Source organism: Chiloscyllium plagiosum, unplaced genomic scaffold (genome assembly GCF_037043375.1).
Source record: "Chiloscyllium plagiosum isolate Xiang-an unplaced genomic scaffold, Cpla_swu_hap1 HiC_scaffold_36, whole genome shotgun sequence".
Taxonomy (NCBI): domain Eukaryota; kingdom Metazoa; phylum Chordata; class Chondrichthyes; order Orectolobiformes; family Hemiscylliidae; genus Chiloscyllium; species Chiloscyllium plagiosum.
This window is the reverse complement of record NW_028270174.1, coordinates 5,230,656-5,253,890: the sequence shown is the minus strand read 5'-3', so window position 1 is coordinate 5,253,890 and position 23,235 is coordinate 5,230,656. Positions and strand designations below refer to the sequence as shown.

At 43.8% G+C, this 23,235-nt stretch overlaps 1 protein-coding gene across 5 annotated transcripts in view; it reads left to right on the top strand.

The window, feature by feature from the left end:
• The window catches only part of dapp1 (dual adaptor of phosphotyrosine and 3-phosphoinositides), a 162,855-nt gene that overhangs the window by 78,104 nt on the left and 61,516 nt on the right, over window positions 1–23,235 (top strand). For 4 of the 5 annotated variants that reach the window (XM_087979902.1, XM_087979901.1, XM_087979900.1 and 1 more), the window contains 3 exons: window positions 2,580–2,763; window positions 5,547–5,646; window positions 16,956–17,214. In XM_087979902.1, the coding sequence (XP_087836028.1) occupies window positions 2,580–2,763; window positions 5,547–5,646; window positions 16,956–17,214 (543 nt within the window). Of the gene's footprint in view, window positions 1–2,579; window positions 2,764–5,546; window positions 5,647–6,914; window positions 7,976–16,955; window positions 17,215–23,235 lie in introns of those variants that run through there. The other variant, XM_087979903.1, reaches the window with a different exon arrangement.

Here is a 23,235-nt window from a genome sequence, read left to right as displayed (position 1 = left end):
AGTACTGACTCTACTCAACCAGTATGTCCTTGCAATACTCAGAACAAAATGTCCAACATTATACATGAATCCAGATTGGATAGAACTAGCTAAATAGTTCTGATGAAGGGCTTATGCCTGAAACGTCGATTCTCTTGCTCCTCGGATGCTGCCTGACCTGCTGTGCTTTTCCAGTGCTACACCTTTTGACTCTGATCTCCAGTTTCTGCAGCCCTCATTTTCTCCTACTAGCTAAATAATCCCAATTGTGTGGAGAATTACACTAGTAACCAATTTAAGATCGTCGGTTGGGCATGACTTTAGCAAACAGTAAAAAAACCATGTCCTTGCATGAAGTCTTTTTCAACGAGAGAAAAGTCTGGGAGATAACCATTTCCTGACATATTCCCCATGGCAATGCCTTGATCAATCAGACTCCACTTACCTGGTTTGAATATAAATAGAAGCTTGGCAGTCAACTGTTCCCTGCTGCGCTCTGCATGACAACATCTTTCCCATTCATAGTCCATTCGCCAATAAATCTGAACCGTTTTGTAATGCTACTTAAATTGTTGCTCCCTTGAAATTTGGTATTCTTGTAATTCTGTCCTGACACAATTTTTTAAAAGTTAAATTAAGGATGAAGATATCAGTGAGACTCAACCAGTATTTAATGCTCATCCCTAGTTGCCCTTCAGAAGGTGGGGGGTGAGTTGCCTTCTTGAACAGAGGGTCCATGTGCTGTAGGTAGATTCACAATGCTATTAGGAGGAAGTTCCAGGATTTTTACCCTGGCGACACTGAAGGAACAGCATTTTATTTCCAAGTCAGGATAGTGGGTGGCTTGGAGGGAACTTGCAGGGAGTGTTGTTCCCATATATCTCCTGCCCTTGTCCTTCTAGATGGAAGTGGTCATGGCTTTGGAAGGTGCTGTCAAATGAGCCATAGTGAGTTGTTGCAGTGCATCTTGTAGATGTACACACTGCTGCGACCAAGCATCTTGTGTTGGAGGGAACGGTTGTCAAAGATGTTAGCTGAGGTGCCGATCAAACAGGCTGCTTTTTGTGGATGGGGGCAAACATAGAGCCATACAGCACGGAAACAGACCCGTTGATCCAACCAGTCCGCGCCAAATATAATCCCAAACTAAACTAGTCCCACCTTCCTGCTCCTGGCCCACATTCCTCCAAACCTTTCCTATTATGTACTTACCTGAATGTCTTTAAACACTGTATTTATACCCACTTCCTCAGGAAGCTCATCCCACATGTTAATCACCCTCTGTACAAGATTTGCCCCTCATGTCTTTTTTAAATCTCTCTTCTCTCACTTCAAAAATGTGCTGCCTGATTTGAAATCCCCCACCCTAGGGAAAAGATATTTACCATTAACCCTATCTATACCCTTCAATGTTTTTATAAACCTCTATAAGGTCACTTCTCAACCTATTATGCTCCAGTGAAAAAATTCCTAGCCTTTCTTTATAAATCAAACCTTCCATACCTATTTTAAGTGCAAGCCAAGAAATGTTGATGTTGTGTCTCATTTTTTTTGCCAACACTCAAGGCATTTCAGAGCCATTTACCCTGACTGATAGATGTTAAATTTCTGAGACTTCACTGACAGCTTTGTGCAGTCAATGAGTTAGGAGTGAGGCAGTTCTTACCACAGCACTCCCATCAAACAATCCATTTCCTTAGCACAAAGTCCATTGGAACAAAGCATCCAAAACCTACAGCAAACAGAGCTCAGGACAGAAACCACAACAGCGTCTCTCTGTAACAGTGGGAGTATTTTTCCAACCCATGTAGTGACTATTACATAGTTATACAACACCAAATAAGTTGTGAAATGAGAACTGACCAACCGTGAGGTTATAAAATCAGTCACTTCATTTTGAGCAGTAATTGAGAACAGAAATGGCACAGTCATTGCCATCCTGACTGGGACCTGTGGTGCCACGACATGCAGCTTTTAAACCTACCTGGTTTCTAGTGATCTCGGGTATACCCCAGGTGTGATGGAGTTGGATGACTCGATGGCTGGTTTGCAATGCAGAATGATACCAGTAGCTGGAGTTCATTTCCCACACTGGCCGTGGTTACCATGAATGACTCTCCTCCTTGACCTCATTCCTTTCTGAAGTGTGAGACCCTCAAGTTAAACCAGCACCACTCATGTCGCTCTATTCATTGAGAGAGTGGGAGCATGGCAACTGTACCTTTAGATGGGCATGAAATGTTACATCATGTTAGATTGAATCAACAGAGACAGAAAAAGACCATTCAGCCCAAATGCTCCATACTGATGCTTTTTCCCAGCTTTATCTCAATCCATCAGATTTTCCTCACACTCACTTCTCCCTCATGTGTTTATCCAGCTTCTCTTTAATACCTCTAAACTATTTCTCTAACTCAATCTCTGTGGGAGCGCATTCCACGTTTTCACCACACTCTGTGTAAAGATCTTTCTCCTGAACCTCCTGTTAGATTTATTAGTGACTCACTTAAATTTATGACCCCTAAATCTGAACTTCCTCCTGTTGAGGGCTGATGCCATTAGAGTTTAACTTTTGCTCTGTTTGCATTTCTTTGTTTCAGAAAGCAATTTGTCGAGTCCTATGTCAACTATGTGTTTAACACATCAGTGGAGAAACATTTTAAAGCCTTTGCAGATGGATTTCGGGGGGTTTGCCCACTGCCAGTTGTCGATATATTTCTGCCAGTTGAGCTGATGGCTGTGATTCATGGAAACACCAAATATGACTGGCAACTGCTGGAGAAAGTGAGCCACTATCTCCCTGTACCTTGTGTCTTTAAGACTTTGTTGTAAACTCTTTGTGACAAACAAGCAACTTGATTTTATCTCCCTGGAAATCTGTCTGAAGTGTGCAAAACGAGGTTGATAGGGATATCCCAGTGGCAGTGTGGCATGGATCTGTCACCGATAACCCCAGACTCTCCAAGCCTTGCCCCTTTCTCCATGCTAATCAACCTTTATAATTACTTCCTCCAGTTAATTCTTGGAAAGATCAAAACCTTTGTTCTATCCTCACTACAAACTCCGTTCCTCTTCCTGGCAACTGCCTGAGGCTGAAACTGACTCTTTGATATGACATGTTGTGATATTCATGATCATGAAGTGATATCTGTGTTAATTCTCGTAACATACGAATGAGCCGAGGGTCACGTAGTGTTGAAGAATTCAGTGAACCTGGTGTCTATAGATGTATACTGTAATCACAAGCACTTGTATGTTCGGACACAAGCTAGCAATTCTGATTCACTGCAGCACAATCCCTTCAGAGTGTCACGCTTCAGAAGAAGCAAGTAGGATGGGGTCTGAGGGCTTTATACCACATGCCACGGTATGGTGATGACATCATGAGCATTTCTCTTAAAGGTATATCACCTATCTGTTGCGATGTATAACTAACAACACTGTTCACAATGGGTGTCAGATTGACTCTGTGCTACTGCCTATTCCCACCACCTTAACATTGTCAGTCTCAGCTTATCTGCTGCTTAAACCTTAATTCCCCACCCTTGTTACATCAGACTTCATTATTTCAAAACTCTCCTGTCTGGCTTCCAACATTTTACCTTCTTTAAAGAACAAAGGACTTTACAGCACAGAAACAGGCCCTTCAGCCCTCCAAGCCTGTGCTGATCCAGGTCCTCTATTTAAATCAGCCGTCTATTTTCTAAGGATCTGTGTCCCTCTGCTCCTGCCCATCCATGCATCTGTCTAGATACATCTTAAATGATAATATTGTTCCCACTCCTACCAGCTCCACTGGCCATGCATTCCAGGCACCCACCACCCTCTGTGTAAAGAACTTTCCATGCATATCTCTCCTAAACTTTTCCCCTCTCACTTTGAAATCATGACCCCTAGTAATTGAGTCCACCACTCTGGGGAAAAAGTTTCTTGCTATCCACCCTGTCTGCACCTCTTATGGTTATGCAGACCTCAATCAGGTCCCCCCTCAAATGCCTTTTTTCCAATGAAAATAATCCTAATCTACTCAACCACTTCTCATAGCTAGCACCCTCCATACCAGGCAACATCCTGACGAACCTCCTCTGCACCCTCTCCAAAGCAGTCACATCCTTTTGGTAATATGGCGACCAGACTGTATGCAGTTGAGGTCTTTCCAAACTTTCTGCACATCTTAATTAGCACCAAATTCGGTTCACCCATCAGCCCTGGAGCTGCTGACTCATGTTCATTTCTCATCCAGTTTTGAAATTTTCATCCTTGCTTTCAAACCCTACAACATTATGCGTCATCAAGTCATACAGCACAGAAACAGACCCTTCAGTCCAACTCCTCCATGCTGACCAGGTATCCTAAACTGAACTTATCCCATTTGTCAGTATTTGGTCCATATCCCTCTAAGCCTTTCCCTATCCATGTACCTGACCAAATGTCTTTTAAATATTGTAATTGTACTCACCTCTACTTCTCTTACCATTCATTCCATACATGGACCACTGTGCGTGTGGAAAATATTGGCACTCGGGTCCCGTTTAAATCTTTCCCCTCTCAGTTTAAATCCTCTAGCTCTGGACTCCCCTACCGTTGGAAAAGACCTTGTCTATTTACCCTATCCATGCCCCTCATGATTTTATTAACCTCTATAAGGTTACCCCTCAGCACTTTTGGTCCATGGAAAACGGTTCCAGTCTATTCAGCCTCTCTCTCCAACTCAAACTCTCCAGTTCCAACAACATCCTTGTAAATTTCTTTACCATCCTACAAGTTTGACAATATTCTTCCTACAGAAGGGCGACCAGAATTGTATGCAGGACTGTAAAAGTGTCCTCACTGATGTCTTTTTAGCCAAAACCTGACACCCCAACTCCTGTACTGCCCCTTCCTGTAACCTCCAAATTGTCAGCACTCCCCAAATCTTTAACTCCGCCTTCTTGAACGCTCCCAATAGTTTTCCTCTGGTGATTATTTCTGCAGTTGTCTGTGCTCTAAGTTCTATAGTTCCTTCCCTAGATATCCTTAAGTAGCTCAGTATCAAATTATTTCTGATTACGCTGCTATGAAGAGGATTTGTTAATATATTAATAGGCAAGGTGATGGTGTTTTAGAAATGTCACTGGAGTATTAATCCAGAAACTCCAAGCTAATGTGACATGGGGACAAGAGTTTGATTGTGGAATAGTGACATTTGAATTTAATAAAAAATCAGGAATAAAGAGATAAGCTAATCATGACCATTTAACCATTGCAATTGTTGGAAAAACCCATCTGGTTCACTGATGTTTTTTGGAGAAGGAAATCTGCCATCCTGACCTACATGTGATTCCAGACCCACAGCAATGTGGTTGACTCTTAACTGCCCTCTGGGCAATTAGGGATGGGCAATTAATCCTGGCCCAGCCAGTGATGCCTGTATTCCTGAACCAATTAAAACAAACACAAAAATGTTATTGATTACACCTAAAGCCGTGTTTTGTTTTGTGGAATGATGAGTCTTTTTTGTGTGACAATTTTGTAACACCATATTCTGTGCCCAATGATGATTCCTCTTCATCTGTACATACTGACAGAACACAAAGTACAGTGGATACACAGAGGCTGATGAATCCATTGCAAATTTTTGGGAAATGTTTCATGGACTGACAGAGGAAGAGAAGAAGCATTTTCTTGGTGAGTGAATTCATTGTTTTGCAGAGTTACAGAAGCTCTGATAACACCTGGGCTGTGAGGAGAGAGGGGAGAGGATCAACAGCCAAGAAAGCTGACCAGAATGGATTTGTCAGGGGGTCCATCAAATTCAATCACTCAGGAGAAACAATTCTCTGTCTTCCGGCCATAGTCAGCTAGATTGGCCTGACAACTGTACTCAGCAAGGGAGTGAGTGATCTAAAGAGGATAAGTAATCAGGAGGGAACGTTTAGGATCCATTTGTGGGTGGCAGGGTAGATTGGATAGGGTCAGGATCTAGATTGGGGTAGGTTCTAGATTGGGGTAGTTTCTAGATTCGGGTAGCTTCTAGATTGGTAGGGTAGACTTTTGATTGGGAGAGGGGAGTGTCATTCTTGGGGGATATGATCTAGATTTGGGAGAGAAAATCGAGATAGTGGGACAGGGCCTGCATTGGAGCAAGGATGCAGATCAGGGAGATTGGGTCTAGTTTGTGGGATAGGGTTTAGATTAGAGAGGAATGCTGTAGATTTAAGGTGCAGTTAGATCTACCATGATCCGGAATGTTTTCCCATTCACCAGCTATGACCACATCATGCCTATATCTGTTAACATTGTAACATTCGGAAATATGGCAATATCTTCTTCCCTCTCATTAAAACCCTGCCATCCTGTTCATAAATCCAGACCCACGGTGACCAATACTGCCAGTGCTGCTGGCATAGACCTATTGCCAAGTCCTGTTTTCTTCCCTCCCTTGCCCCTGCATCCATCTTAGGTCAGTGAGTAACAGTCTCATCTCAGTCAGAATGTTGAGGCTTCAACTCTCAATCCAGGGGCCTATACATAACGTTTGGCATCCCAGTGAAGTCACAGCTGGTGTGCTGCACTGTTGGAGGCCCTGACTTTCTGATGAGATATTAAAACAAGGCCTGATCTGGCCTTTCAGCAGCGGTGAAAATTTTGTCTTTTTGGCCACTATTCTGAAGGAGAGCAAGCGAGATTTCCTCCTTTTTTGGACCAATGTTTTATCCCTCAAACATCACCCTTACAATGAATTACCTGGTCATTATCAGTGGGAGTTTGCAGTGTGCAAATTGGTTCCCTACATGACACAGTGACTGCAATTCAGAAGCTACTGCCTTGACTGAAAAATGCTTTGGGGAGTCTGAAAATCCAATGTAGGAAATGATCCAGGGTAGGCCAGCATTTTGGAAAATATGTGCAATATATTAGTTATTGCTGACAGTGTTAATAATTATTTGTTTCAGCCTTCCTAACAGGTTGTGAGAGGGTTCCAGTTGGTGGCATGGAGAAACTCCGCATTACTATCAATTATGTCCCAAAGGATGATCCCGATTTATACTTCCCAGCTGCCCACACCTGTAACATGAGCTTGGATCTGCCCAAGTACAGCAGTATGGAAGTTCTGAGGGAGAGATTCCTGCGGGCAATTGGATGCTGTAGAAAATTTGGCATAGCATAGTGACAAATCTTTAGAAGACATTTCTTCATTTTGTATATTTGTCCTTATTGATCATCAATGCACAGTAATTGAACCTACCACATCTCCATCCTTTCTAGCACCATTGCTACCATTTATATAAAAATCGACCCATGAGCTTTTGGCTTCAGTCAGTCATAACATTTCATATGCTTCATGTAAGCATCAACCTTGGTTTTTCAAGATTCATTGACTATCAGCTGCACTTGTCCCTGATTCTCCAGGATTCCCCTTTGCATACTCGCCAATAAAAAGGTGGCAGGCAGGAGATACTGAGAAAAGCCCTCGCATCAATTGGCTTGTCTGTCCCAGAGCTGCTTGAACAGATCCTCTGGTAAAATGGACAATACACACAGCCTAAACCCTGAGGAGGCAACACCACAACAGAGAGATCTGTCAATGTAACCCCCATCCTCCTACACCGCTCTCCCTCTTCCAGCCTTCCAACTCCCCTCTCCAATCCCCCATACCTAGCTCAGGACTGAACTGCACAACTGTGACATTCCCAGACTGGGGAGAAAGAAGGAGAATGGCACTAAGTCATGATGCTCTTTGAAGAGCTGGAGCAGAAATGTTGGGCTGAATGGCCCCCACCTGTCCCATAACACTTCTGTGATTCGTGGATTGACCTGGTGGTATTATAGCGACACACCAAGATCACTGGACATTCCTAGATAACAAATCCAGTACAACATGCTGCAAATTAACCCTCATTAACAATGCAAATTCCTCAAAAATATTATGGCACTTCTGTAAAAGTTGCCACTTAAACTTCTATCCTGGATCAGTGGTGCTGGAAGAGCACAGCAATTCAGGCAGCATCCGAGGACAGGCAAAATCGACGTTTCGGGCAAAAGCCCTTCATCCTTTATTCCTGATAAAGGGCTTTTGCCCGAAACGTCGATTTTGCCTGTCCTCGGATGCTGCCTGAATTGCTGTGCTCTTCCAGCACCACTGATCCAGAATCTGGTTTCCAGCATCTGCAGTCATTGTTTTTACCACTTAAACTTCTACCCAAGACTTTGATCTCAAAACCTCACCTTTGGATGGAGACGTCACCTTTATATTGGACAGATCCACTTGTTAGTTTTAGTTAATTGGCTCTTAATATATTCATATTTTGGATGTGGTATCAGCAGTTAAGAAAATGTAAATTGATGGTGATAAAGATGATTACAGATTCAGGTTTAAGCCAATAACTATCATAATGTTTCTAGCTCTAAGTCAGTCTTAAGCACATACCTTTTTTGTACTACTCAGGATGCTGGTGAGATCATGTTTATAACATATACTATGTGTTGTTTAGAATAAAAGGGGATGGTCAATGTTTCAATCTCCATTATTTGTGAAATGATATTTTCATCAGCCATTGGTTATGGGATTAGAGAAGGTGAGGCTTGGGAACGGGTTGGGAATTTGAAGAAGATATCCTGATGTGTTTGAACCTCAGCAATTTCTTGGTACAGTCCCATTAAAGTAAAAAAAATCTCAAGGTACTTCAGGGGAACATTATAAACCAAACTATGACATTTTAAATCATGGAAGCAAATCCTAGGTCAGGTGACCATGAACTTGGCAAAACCTATAGGTTTTAAAGAGTGACCTAAAGGAGGGAAAAGAGGGCACAGTTCTCAGGATACATTACAGTTATCCCAACAACAGACTCAGCACTAATATCATCACAACAGCATTAACGCAGGGTACCTTTCCACCAGTCCTGCACTATAAAATGCTGAAAAATTGAGGCTGAATTATTTATGATTACGTGGGATTTTAAAGATATAAAAAGTGATAATGACTATTGACGAACATTTTTGGCCTGGAAAAATGAAAATGTGTTGAATCTCATTCCAAGAGAAGAAAATAATTTTCCAGATTGTATTTAAAGACAGTGTGAATTTTTTTACCTTCCCCTTTTAAATACCGCCAGTAGACCCAACCAATTTTGCTGTCTCTGTCATGATGTTAATGTAATTTATCATTTTTGTTTTACTTCCTGGTTTGAAGATTGTGCCTTAATAAGGATTCTTGACGACTGGTTAAAGAATCCTTGCTCACAGAGAACCTGTAGAGGGTGCCATTAAAGCCAATATCAGATTGGATGAACTGAAATTGCTGGAAAACTCAGTTCTGAGGAAACCAGAAGAGAAAATGCTGGAAAATCTCAGCAGGTCTGGCAGCATCTGTAAGGAGAGAAAAGAGCTGATGTTTCGAGTCTAACTGACCCTTTGTCAAAGCTAAAAAAAGGGGAGAAATAGGGAGGTATTTATACTCGGCTGAGAGGTGAATAATGGCTCCAGAAGCAAAGGTAGCAATAATGAGGTGATAATGACAGTGCATAGAGAGATTATAGGGGGATTAGGAGCTGTGAATGACCAAGACTGAAGCCAGTGCTGTGTGACAAAATATGTGGGGGATGGGGAGGATGGGTGAAGCAGAGGAAAAATGGAAAACAGGGGAGAGGGTAGCAAAGGGGGAAGAGGAGAGGAAAAGGGTGATAAGAGAGTGGGGAGCAAGAGAAAGAGAGACAATCAAGAAATAACAGGTACAGAACAGTGAAAAAATAAATAAATAAATAAATAAAATTATCTGAAGTTGTTGTATTCAATGTTGAGACCGGCAGGCTGTAACGGGCCTAGTTGGAAGATGAGATGCTGTTCCTCCAGTTTGCGTTGAGCTTCACTGGAACATTGCAGCAGGCCAAGGACAGACACGTGGGAATGGGAGCAGGATTGGGTGTTGAAGTGGCAAGCCACGGGAAGGTTCGGGACCTGATTGTGTACAGACCGAAGGTGCTCAGCAAAGCGATCACCCAGTCGGCGTTTTGTATGTCTGATATAGAGGAGACCACATTGGGAGCAACGAATGCAATAGACCAAATTGAAAGAGGTACAAGTGAAACGCTGCTTAATCTGAAATGAGTGTCTGGGGCCTTGGATGGTGAGCATGGAAGAGGTAAAGGGGTAGGTGTTGCACCTTCTGCGATTGCATGGGAAGGTGCCGTGTGTGATGGTAGAGGTGTTAGGTGTGATGGGAAGGTGCCGTGTGTGATGGGAGAGGTGTTAGGTGTGATGGGAAGGTGCCGTGTGTGATGGGAGAGGTGTGAGGTGTGATGGAGGAGTGGACTAGGTTGTCCTGGAGGGAATGATCTCTGCGGAATGCAGACGGGGGAGGGAAGGGAAGATGTGTTTAGTGGTGGCGTCGTGTTGGAGTTCTGAGGAAAGGTCGCTTGACCTGAAATGTTAGCTCAGATCTCTCTCCACAGATGCTGCCAGACCTGAGATTTTCCAGCAATTTCAATTTTTGTTTCTGATTGACAGCATCTGCAGTTCTTTCAGTTTTTATCAGATTGGATGATCTATCCATATCTTTAGCGATGTGCCTAGTTGGTCCACTTTGCTGGAAGTGAAGAGTGAGCATTGTTCCTTTGTGACTGAAAGCAAATGCCAAGTCAATTGCATTTTTCCATCTCATCAATGTGAATACAATGTGGATTGTGGAAAATCATTCTATAAAGCGGCTGCCATGCATTTGCTAAATTTCTACTTGTTCAAATAAAATAACTTCCTCCCCATTAATTGTTGACATCTTTCCATCTGCCTGAGAGGACAGACCCACAGTAAACCTGCAGGGGTGTTGCAGCAGCTTCATTTGGTGCAGTCTGCTGATGGAGAGACTGATCCATTTGAAGTAGGAAATGTCCAAAATGCTGGGTTTGAGGTGGGCTTGGGTATTGTGTGGGCTCTTAATTCTGATGGTGAGGCCTGTGTTTAAGCTGCTACAGCTATAGCTTGTCATGGTGTCCCAGACCAGCTTGGAGGAGACATCTTCCTTTCCCTCTGCCTAGTCTCCCAGAGGTATGGGTCAATGTTTAGGGCCTTCATGTTGTGCCTTAAAGCATCCAACAAGTGGAGCTTGAGGTGACATACTGGTCTTCAGTCCCTTGCAGCCTTGTTAAACAGAAACTCCTCAGGAATGCTTTTCTTTGTTCTTATTTTCATATTTTTTGTTCCCCAGCCCCCATGTTGTTTGTGTGCAGGTGTCGGACACAGTAAAAAAACAAGTATGTAAATCTTTATTTATATCCCACCACCAGGAAGAAAAGAAACTCCCCGTGTGGCCAGTGACAGGCAGTGCCCTTCCCAGAGGGCAATGCTAGGAATGCTTTTCTCCGCCATCCTCACAGAGGCAGTTAATTAGAAAACGTTAATTATTGATTGAAATCATTGAAATAAAAAAACAAATTATAAGTTACACAACATAGGAATGCACTTAACACCAAATGATTTTCATCAATTAAAATATATCCAGGGTCATTAATTTGAACTAAGTTAATGTAAGTCTTGTACCCCAGGATGCTCCCACTCTGGCACTACACTGGGACTGAATCTCTGCTTCTTGGATTTACAACAATTTTAGTTTTGCTTCCATGTACTGGTGGAGATAAAAGAAGTTCAGGAAGTTGCCGAAGACAAGCTTCTCCTTCCAACTGTTTAATAAGTAATGGTAGGTACTGATGGAAAACTGTGTAAGGTTTCAGAAATCAATGTCTACCATTACTTATTAAACCTTGGTCACTGTTCCAACATTCCTCATAGGAGAGAATGTTGCCAGAATATTACATGTTTGTTTCAGTCTTGCAGAGTTTCTTAAATGCCCACTGAACCTTACATTTCTGCAGATCGTGATTCTATATCCACATTAGTCTGCTTTAGGAGTTATCAAACATTCAGGGTTGACCTGCACCATTTATAGAGTCATAGAGATTTACAGCACGGAAACATACCCTTCAGTCCAACTCGTCCATGCCGACCAGATACCCCAACACAATCTAGTCCCACCTGCCAGCACCCGGCCCATATCCCTCCAAACCTTTCTATCCATATACCCATCCAGATGCCTTTTAAATGTTGCAATTGTACCAGCCTCCACCATTTCCTCTGGCAGCTCATTTCATATACATACCACCCTCTGAGTGAAAAAAGTTGCCTCTTAGGGCTCTTTTATGTCTTTCCCCTCTCACCCCAAACCTATGCCCTCTAGTTTTGACTCCCCCACTCCAGGGAAAAGACTTTGTCTAATTATCCTATCCATGCCCCTCATGATTTTATAAGCTTCTATAAGGTCACCCCTCAGCCTCCGATGCTCCAGGGAAAACCCCCCTAGCCTATTCAACCTCACCCTATAGCTCAAACCTTCCAACCCTGGCAACATCCTTGTAAATCTTCCAACAGTGGCCTAACCAATGTCTTGTACAGCCGCAACATGCCCTCCCAACTCCTGTACTCAATATTCTGACCAATCAAGGAAAGCATACCAAACACCTTCTTCACTATCCTATCTACCTGCAACTCCACTTTCAAGAAGCTATGAACCTGCACTCCAAGGTCTCTTTGTTCAGCCACACTCCATAGGACCTTACCATTAAGTGTATAAGTCCTGCTAAGATTTGCTTTCCCAAAATGCAACACCTCACATTTATTTAAATTAAACTCCATCTGCCACTTCTCAGCCCAATGGCCCATCTGATCAAGATCCCATTGTAATCTGAGGTAATCTTCTTCGCTGTCCACTACACTTCCAATTTTGGTGTCATCAGCAAACTTATTAACTGTACCTCTTATGCCCCCATCCAAATCATTTATATAAATGATGAAAAGTCATGGACCCAGCAATGATCCTTGTGGCATTCCACTGGTCACAGGCCTCCAGTCTGAAAAACAACACTCCAACACCACCCTCTGTATTCTATCTTTGAACCAGTTGTGTATTCAAATGGCTAGTTCTCCTTGTATTTCATGAGATCTAACCTTGCTAACCAGTCTCCCATGGGGAACCTTGTCGAACGCCTTACTGAAGTCCATATAGATCACATCTACCGTTCTGCCCTCATCATTCCTCTACAAAACACTGCTCCAGGTTAAATTAATACTTATGGCTTATATTTTAAGTTTAATCAAGGGACGTAGCTCAATAAAACCTATAATCAAGAAAGAACCCACTCTACTCACTACTACAAACTTATTTTAAGGCCACACTTGAAATCCACTTTCCAGCTTCTGTGCTGTGACCTTTCCCAAACAGGTTCCTCCAAGATCAGTTGTGAATTTCATTGTTTTTTAATTTTCCCACGCACACTCTGATGTCCAGCGATACATGAATTCAACAGCAAAGGCAGTAATTGCTAACTGTCAGTTAGCAGTGTGGGTTCTTTCTCTCTCTCTCTCTCTCTCCTGCACTGACCTCACCATGTGTTTCTTTTGTCTGTTCTTCTCTCTTTTAAATCTGCTATTGTTTTGACTTTTCTCCAAAGTTCCAAAACAATGCAACAGCATATAAAACAGTCATTGTTGCTCCTGGAATTCGAGGAAATCACCTCCAATACCTAAAATATCTCAAAAAATGAACAGCTGTTATAGCCAGAAATTTTTCCCGTCCGCCATCTTGGATTATCCAGAACCTAGAAGTTCTGATGAAGAATCATATTGGACTCAAAATGTTAACTCTAATCCTCAGTCCCGGGATGTTGTGAGATCTGCCAAGTTTCTCCAGCACTTTCTGTTGTTTCAGTTTTCCAGCATTTACAGTGTTCTGCCAGGATTGACTTGGATTGTCTGATTATCAAAGACTAACCTCCAGGATCTAGCTAAAATCTAGCTAAATAAAAACAAGCTCAATAAGAAACAGTGCTTCAACAATTTTTTAATTATGCCTGTTTGGTTATTAATCATAGCAATATTTGGAATGTGAGAAAAAAGCTGATTGCATCATAATTGGGATTATTCAGTTGGTTACTGAAGAGCACATTCATTTTCTGAACAGGGAAAGATGGGCCACTGCAACAATGGAATATCAGGACCCAATGAAGGGGTGTAGCTTTCTGGGAAGTGGGAGGTTATTAAGGACCTGTGTAATCAGTAATGTGGATGTACCTGCCCCAAGTGGACTGCAATGGCTCAAAAGGCTCACCACTATCTCCCTGAGGGCAATTAGGGATGGACAACACGTGCTTGTCTTTTGCCTGCACCACTCATATACCGTGGAAAAAATAATTATAACCTCCAAGACTATACCAAACCAGGATTGACAACCTCAGTTGTACAGGATATGCTGTACAATCTGTTATTAAAAACTTCCTTCTATTGAAAATATTTACTATTCCATAATAATTGGACCGGGAGAAAGTACTTTATTGTGGACAAGCCCATACTAGAATACTGAAACAAGGGGAAGTTGACGATGGGGTCATTTTGTAAACCAGAGACCGTGGTAATGCACTGTAGACATAAGTTCGAATCCTACTTCAGCAACTGGTGGACAGACAGCACCAAGCGATCCCACAACCAACGATCAAATCTGAGCTCCACAGTCCTGCCACATCCAGTCATGAATGATGTCCAGCACCGGCACCTCCAAATCAGTCATGAATGGTGGCAGACAATTAAACAACTCACTGGAGGAGACCCCATAAATATCTCCATTCTCAACAATGGAACAGCCCAGCACATCACTGCAAAAGGTAAGGCTGAAACATTCGCAACAATCTTCAGCCAGAATTGTCGAGTGGATGATCCATCTCAGCCTCCTCCAGAGATCCCCAGCATTACAGATACCAGTCTTCAGCCAATTTAATTCACTCCACATGATATCAAGAAATGATTTGAGGCACTGAATACTACAAAGGTGATGAGCCATGACAACATTCCAACCATAGTTCAGAGAATGTGAGCTACAGAACTTGACATGTTCCTAGCCAGGTTGTTCCAGAATAACATTGGTATCTGTGAAAGATTTCCCTGGTGTATCCATTACACACAAGGAACACGGCCATTTTTTGCCCGATCAGTCTACTCTTGATGGACGGTGTCAGCAACAGTGCTATCAAGCAGCACCTGCTCAGCACTAACCTGCTCAGTGACGCCCAGTTTGGGTTCCCCCAGGGCCAGTCAGCTCCTGATCTCATTCCACCCTTGGTTCAAACATGGACAAAAGAGCTGAATTCCAGAGGGGAGGGGAAAGTGGCAGATTATTCATATACCCATCCAAATGCCTCTTAAATGTTGCAATTGTAACAGCCTCCACCACATCCTCTGGCAGCTCATTCCATACACGTACCACCCTCTGCGTGAAAAAATTGTCCCTTTGGTCTCTTTTATATCTTTCCCCACTCACCTTAAACCCATGCCCTCTAGTTCTGGACTCCCCGACCCCAGGGAAAAGACTTTGTCTATTTATCCTATCCATGCCCCTCATAATTTTGTAAACCTTTATAAGGTCATCCCTCAGTCTCCGACGCTCCAGGGAAAACAGCCCCAGCCTGTTCAGCCTCTCCCTGTAGCTCAGATCCTCCAATCCTGGCAACATCCCTGTAAATCTTTTCTGAACTCTTTCAAGTTTCACAACATCTTTCCGATAGGAAGGAGACCAGAATTGCACGCAATATTCCAACAGTGGCCTAACAAATGTCCTGTACAGCCGCAACATGACCTCCCAACTCCTGTACTCAATACTCTGACCAATAAAGGAAAGCATACCAAACGCCTTCATCACTATCCCATCTACCTGCAACTCCACTTTCAAAGAGCTATGAACCTGCACTCCAAGGTCTCTTTGTTCAGCAACACTCCCTAGGACCTTACCATTAAGTGTATAAGTCCTGCTAAGATTTGCTTTCCCAAAATGCAGCACCTCGCATTTATCTGAATTAAACTCCATCTGCCACTTGTCAGCCCATTGGCCCATCTGGTCCAGATCCTGTTGTAATCTGAGTTAACCCTCTTCACTGTCCACTACACCTCCAATTTTGGTGTCATCTGCAAACTTACTAACTGTACCTCTTATGCTCGCATCCAAATCATTTATGTAAATGACAAAAAGTAGAGGGGCCCAGCACCGAACCTTGTGTCACTCCACTGGTCACAAGCCTCCAGTCTGAAAAACAACCCTCCACCACCACCCTCTGTTTTCTACCGTTCAGCTAGTTTTGTATCCAAATGGCTAGTTCTCCTTGTATTCCATGAGATCTAACCTTGCTAATCAGTCTCCCATGGGGAACCTTGTCGAACGCCTTACTGAAGTCCATTTAGATCACATCTACTCCTCTGCCCTCATCAATCCTCTTTGTTACTTCTTCAAAAAACTCAATCAAATTTGTGAGACATGATCTCCCACTCACAAAGCCATGTTGACTATCCCGAATCAGTCCTTGCCTTTCCAAATACATGTACATCCTGTCCCTCAGGATTACCTCAAACAACTTGCCCACCACTGAGGTCAGGCTAACCGGTCTATAGTTCCCTGGGTTGTCTTTACCTTCTTAAACAGTGGCACCACATTTGCCAACCTCCAGTCTTCCGGCACCTCACCTGTGACTATCGATTTTACAAATATCTCAGCAAGAGGCCCAGCAATCACTTCTCGGGTACACCTGATCAGGTCCTGGGGATTTATCCACCTTTAACCGTTTCAAGACATCCAGCACTTCCTCCTCTATAATCTGGACGTTTTGCAAGACGTTTCAGGTCCAGAGACCCTTCCTCAGAACTGACTGTAGCCCGGAATAGGTTGGGTGTACATGCAGAAGGTGGGGTGGGGATGAAGGAGCCCAGAGAGAGGGGGGAACGGGGAACAAAGGGTTGGACAGAAAAGGAGTGAGTAAAGGGGCAGTCTGGTGGAATGAATATCTCCTGATGAACTCTCTGTGTGTTTTACCCTGTCTGGGAGACCAGCTTGTTAATAAAGACGGAGAACGGAGGGTCTTCCTTTCTCCTCTGCACCACTTCCTCATCAGTTGCATTCCTTACTACAGGTCCCAGGGTGCAGCAGTACCCAATCAGTGGAGGTGGATGGGAGGAGCCGCTTGAAAGTTCCTGTAACTTGCCCCTGCTTGGAGAGAGGAGGGTTTGTGAGAGGAGTCCAGCGCTGGCTGTGAAAGGCTCGGTCAGAGAGAGAGAGAGGGACCTGACTGATGGGACAGAGCTCTCCTTGAGGGAGATGGACAGCTCAGTGAATGTGCAGCTTTCCAGAGGCCGAGCCGACGACCGGGAGGATGAACTATCTGAACTCGAGTGAGTCGAGAGCTCCCTTCTGCTTTACAAATCTGTGTTTTCTTATACAGTATTTCAAATACAAACTCTGCTGTATCTCTGTTAGGGGCGGAGGATACATTCTATGTTGTAATTATGTGCAATTTTCTCCTTGAAAAGTGTCAGTTTATAAAGTGCCTTTTTCTGCTGCCGTGTCAGTTTCAGGATGTTCTGTTCAATTGCTTCTTATTGAGAAATCGGGAAAGTTTATTTTTCTCTGTGAAGTAAGGACGAATTCATCTCTAATAGACAGAAGTAATCAGCATTCCTGGTCAGTCTGCTGTCTCCTACATTAACCTTCCTGACAGCACCCAGGTGCTCTGTACAGCGGACTCCCCACCGGTTAGAATACGCAAACCTTCTATCATTTCTCTCAATCTATCGACGTGTCACCATCAGGCCTGTGGTCCAGTCTTTAAAAGTGCAAGATCTCTCATCATTTCCAAAAGGAAATATGTGACACCCTCTCTCCCTCTTTCCTGAATCAGTCTGTCCCAATCATTGGCGAATTCAAATTGCCAATGGTTTGCCCATTTCATTAAAGGAGAACATAAAACTCTGGGGGGGTTAGACATAAACTGTTATTGTGTCAATAAAAGCAAAATGCAGCAGGAAATCTGAAAGGAGGACACAGAATGCTGGAGAAACTCAGCAGGTCTAACAGCATGTGTGGAGAGAGAAACAGAATTAATGTTTCAAGTCCGGCGGGACGTCTTCAGTGAAACTCTCTGTTTTGGGGTGAATTCATTGCTCCCTTCTTGGCAACAGCAATACCTCAGTGATAGGAGAGCTTATGCTCAAAATGTTGACTCTCCTGCTCCTTGGATGCTGCCTGACCGGCTGTGCTTTTCCAGCGCCACACTTTTTGACAGTGATCTCCAGCATCTGCAGTCCTCACATTCTCCCAGACCTCAGTAATAGGTGTCAAAAATCTATTATTGCAGGGACCCTGTGTTTTATTTTCGTGTAAACCTGTTTAGAGATACTATAGCACACCTCTGGAATAAGTGGGTCTTGAAGCTGAGTCTCCTGGCTTAGAGGTAGGGACTAGCACTCCACCACAAGAATCCTGTAAAGTTTCGATAATGGATTCCAATTCTGTACAGATAATTGGCTCCAAACTGTTCATTTTATTCCACTGTTGAACGCAGAGGGACACAAAACTGCTGAAATCTGAACCCACTCTGCTTCCCCTTTAACTGGGAAAATATGCTAATTCAGAATGTGATGTGTCACCTATTGAGTGAACATAAATGCAGTCCCAAAGTGATTTGTTTTGAGCTAATGTTGGTTAGAACTGTACTTATATGTAAAGTGTCAGGTTGATTCCAAGTTATTGTGTGGAATGTATAGCAGGGTAACAGGCCACTCAGCCCAACATATTGGTGTTTATGCTTGAGATGCCCCTTCTCCCAACCTTTGTTGTTTCACTTAATCAGCATATTCTTCTTCTGTTCCTTTCTCCCTCATAGAGTCATGGTTATAAAAATACACAGCACTTCACTCCAACTCATCCATGCCGACCAGATAATCTAACCTAATCTAGTCCCATTTGCCAGCACTTGGCCCATATCCCTCTAAACCCTTCCTACTCATATACCCATCCAGATGTCTTTTAAATGTTGTAATTTTACCAGCCGCCACCAGATCCTCTGGCAGCTCATTCCATGCACACATCACCCTCCGTGTGAAAAAGTTGCCCCTTAGGTTCCTTTTAAATTTTTCCCCTCTCACCCTAAACCTATGCCCTTTAGTTCTGGACTCCCCCATCCCAGGGAAAAGACCTTGTCTAGTTACCCTATCCATGCCCCTCATGACTTTATAAACCTCTATAAGGTCACCCCTCAGCCTCTGACACTCCAGGAAAAACAGCCCCATAGTATTCTGCCTCTCCCTATAGCTCAAATCCGTCATCCCTGGCAATATCCTTGTAAATCTTTTCTGAACCCTTCCAATGGGAGGGAGACCAGAATTGCACACACTATTTCAAAAGTGGTCTATACTTATGTGTTTATCCAGCTTCCTCTTAAATATATCTGCACTGTTCACCTCAACTACCACATGTGGTATCCAGTTCCACATTTTTCCCAGCTTCTGGGCCAAAGACTTTTCGCCTGAGTTCCGGATTGGATTTATTAGTGACAATCTTTCATCAAAATCCCCTTGTTATTGTGTCACCCACAAGACACCTGGTCTCCAACATTACCCTATCAAACCCTTCCATAATCTCAGTCAGAAACACCCCAACCCTCCCACTTCATGGGGAAAGGGACCCAGTCCTGTTTACTCCCCATGGAAGTTCTGCTATCATTCCAGTCAAACTTTCTTTGCCTTCTCCACTGTTTCTACCTCCTGTTTGTCACGTGATGACAAAGACTAGTTACAGCCCTCCAGTTGTTTGAAACTGAAAACAGGAACTACTAGAAACATTCAGTCGGTTTGTCAGAGTCTGTGGAGAGAACACATGGAGCAAGAATGTTGGCTGGGCCCTTTCTCAGAATGGAAAATGAGAGGTGAACAACACTTTTGACTTGAATTGTAAAGAAAGGAGAGTGCAGAAGCAAGATGCTTAACAAAAATAACAAAGGAGGAATCAGTGGAATGATAATTAGAAAGCAGCATTCATAAACAAAGATTTTCTGCATAGTTACTGACTGACACACCAAAGGGAAAATGACAGTAATATCGCCAATTAGCATGTTAGTAATACCTGTATATGGGATTCTTCAGGAGCTTGACAGGATCAATGCTGAAATGATGTTTCCCCTATTGGGAGAGTCTAGGGCTAGAGGGCACAGTCTCAGAATAAAGGAGCACCAATTTCAGATGGAGATGAGGAGGGATTTCTTCTCTGCGGGTTGAGAGTCTTTGGAACTCCTTGTCATAGAGAGCTGGAGGTGGGGAAGAGGGGAATGGGGTCGGGGAGTGCAGAGTCCTTATATTTTGGAAAGGTGCAGAAGCCACAGGGTAGTAGTCATGGGCGATTTCAACTTCCCAAATATTGATTGGAAGCTCTTTAGATCAAGTAGGTTGGACGGGGCGGTGTTTGTGCAGTGTGTCCAGGAAGCTTTTCTAACTCAGTATGTAGATTGTCTGACCAGAGGGGAGGCCATATTGGATTTGGTACTTGGTAACGAACCGGGACAAGTGATGGGCTTGTTAGTGGGTGAGCATTTTGGTGATGGTGACCACAATTCTGTGACTTTCACCTTGGTTATGGAGAGAGATGGGTGCTTGCAACAGGGTAGGTTTTACAATTGGGGGAAGGGTAAATACGATGCTGCATGACAGGATCTGAGGAGCATAAATTGGGAGCATAGGCTGTCAGGGAAGGATGTCGTTGAAATGTGGTACTTTTTCAAGAAACAGATACGGCGTGTCCTTGATATGTATGTACCTGTCAGGCAGGAAAGAGATGGTCATGTGAGGGAACCTTGGTTAACGAGGGAGGTTGAATGTCTAGTAAAGAGGAAGAAGGAGGCTTACTTACATAAGGTTGAGGAAACAAGGTTCAGACAGAACGTTGGAGGGATACAGGATAGCCAGGAGGGAGCTGAAGAAAGGGATTAGGAGAGCTAAGAGAGGACATGAAAAATCTTTGGTGGGTAGGATCAAGGATAACCCGAAGGCCTTTTATGCTTATGTGAGAAACATGAGAATGACGAGAACGAGGGTAGTGTATTGAGTCGGAAGAGATAGGAGAGGTCTTGAATGAGTACTTTTCTTCAGTATTTACAAATGAGAGGGACCGTATTGTTGAAGAGGAGAGTATGAAACGGACTGGTAAGCTAGAGGAGATACTTGTTAGGAAGGAAGATGTGTTGGGCATTTTGAAAAACTTGAGGATAGACAAGTCCCCGGGCCTGACAGGATATATCCTAGGATTATGTGGGAAGCAAGAGAGGAAATTGCAGAGCCGTTAGCAATGATCTTTTCGTCTTCACTGTCAACGGGGGTGGTATCAGGGGACTGGAGAGTGGCGAATGTTGTGCCCCTGTTCAAAAAACAGAATAGAGATAACCCTGGGAATTACAGGCCAGTTAGTCTTACTTCGGTGGTAGGCAAAGTAATGGAAAGGGTACTGAGGGATAGGATTTATGAGTATCTGGAAAGACACTGCTTGATTAGGGACAGCCAGCACGGATTTGTGAGGGGTAGGTCTTGCCTTACAAGTCTTATTGAATTCTTTGAGGAGGTGACCAAGCATGTGGATGAAGGTAGAGCAGTGGATGCAGTGTACATGGATTTTAGTAAGGCATTTGATAAGGATCCCCATGGTAGGCTTATGAAGAAAGTCAGGAGGCATGGGATAGTGGAAAATTTGGCCAGTTGGATAGAGAACTGGCTAACCGGTCGAAGTCAGAGAGTGGTGGTAGATGGTAAATATTCAGCCTGGAGCCCAGTTACAAGTGGAGTTCCGCAGGGATCAGTTCTGGGTCCTCTGCTGTTTGTAATTTTTATTAATGACTTGGAAGAGGGAGTCGAAGGGTGGGACAGTAAATTTGCAGATGATACAAAGATTGATGGAGTTGTGGATAGTGAGGAGGGCTGTTGTCGGCTGCAAAGGGACTTCGATATGATGCAGAGCTGGGCTGAGGAGTGGCAGATGGAGTTCAACCCTGTCAAGTGTGAGGTTGTCCATTTTGGAAGGACAAATGAGAATGCGGAATACAGGGTTAACAGTAGGGTTCTTAGTAAGGTGGAGGAGCAGAGAAATCTTGGTGTCTATGTTCATAGCTCTTTGAAAGTTGCCACTCAGGTGGATAGAGCTTGTAAGAAGGCCTATGGTGTATTAGCGTTCATTAGCAGAGGGATTAAATTCAAGAGTCGTGAGGTGATGTTGCAGCTGTACAGGACCTTGGTAAGGCCACATTTGGAGTACTGTGTGCAGTTCTGGTCGCCTCACTTTAGGAAAGATGTGGAAGCTTTGAAGAGGGTGCAGAGGAGATTTACCAGGATGTTGCCTGGAATGGAGAATAGGTCGCATGAGGATAGGTTGAGAGTGCTAGGCCTTTTCTCATTGGAACGGCGAAGGATGAGGGGTGACTTGATAGAGGTTTATAAGATGATCAGGGGAATAGATAGAGTAGACAGTCAGAGACTTTTTCCCCGGGTACAACAGAGTGTTACAAGGAGACATAAATTTAAGGTGAAGGGTGGAAGGTATAGGGGGAATGTCAGTGGTAGGTTCTTTATCCAGAGAGTGGTGGGGGCATGGAATGCGCTGACTGTGGGAGTGGCAGAGTCAGAATCATTGGTGACCTTTAAGCGGCAATTGGATAGGTACATGGATCGGTGCTTAAACTAGGACAAATGTTCGGCACAACAAATGTTCGGCACAACTGCTGTATTGTTCTATGTTCTAAGACTGAGATAGATAGATAGATAGATTCTTGATTAGTTGGGGAATCAAAATTATGGGGAAAGGGCAGGGAAGTGAACATAAGGAATTTCGGCTAGGCAAAATTCCTGGGCAGCACGGTGGCACAGTGGTTAGCACTGCTGCCTCAGTGCCAGAGACCTGGGTTCAATTCCCGCCTCAGGCGACTGACTGTGTGGAGTTTGCACGTTCTCCCCGTGTCTGCGTGGGTTTCCTCCGGGTGCTCCGGTTTCCTCCCACTATCCAAAGATGTGCAGGGTCAGGTGAATTGGCCATACTAAATTGCCCGTAGTGTTAGGTAAGGGGTAAATGTAGGGGTATGGGTGGGTTTCGCTTCGGTGGGTCGGTGTGGACTTGTTGGGCCGAAGGGCCTGTTTCCACACTGTAATCTAATCTAAAAAGCGAGGACTGCAGATGCTGGAAACCAGAGTCTAGATTAGAGTGGTGCTGGAAAAGCACAGCAGGTCAGGCAGCATCTGAGGAGCAGGTAAATGAAACATCGATTTACCTGCTCCTCGGATGCTGCCTGACCTGCTGTGCTTTTCCAGCACCACTCTAATCCAGACATGAGGAATTTCAGATCAGCCACGATCCTACTAAATGTTGTAGCATTCTCGAGAGGC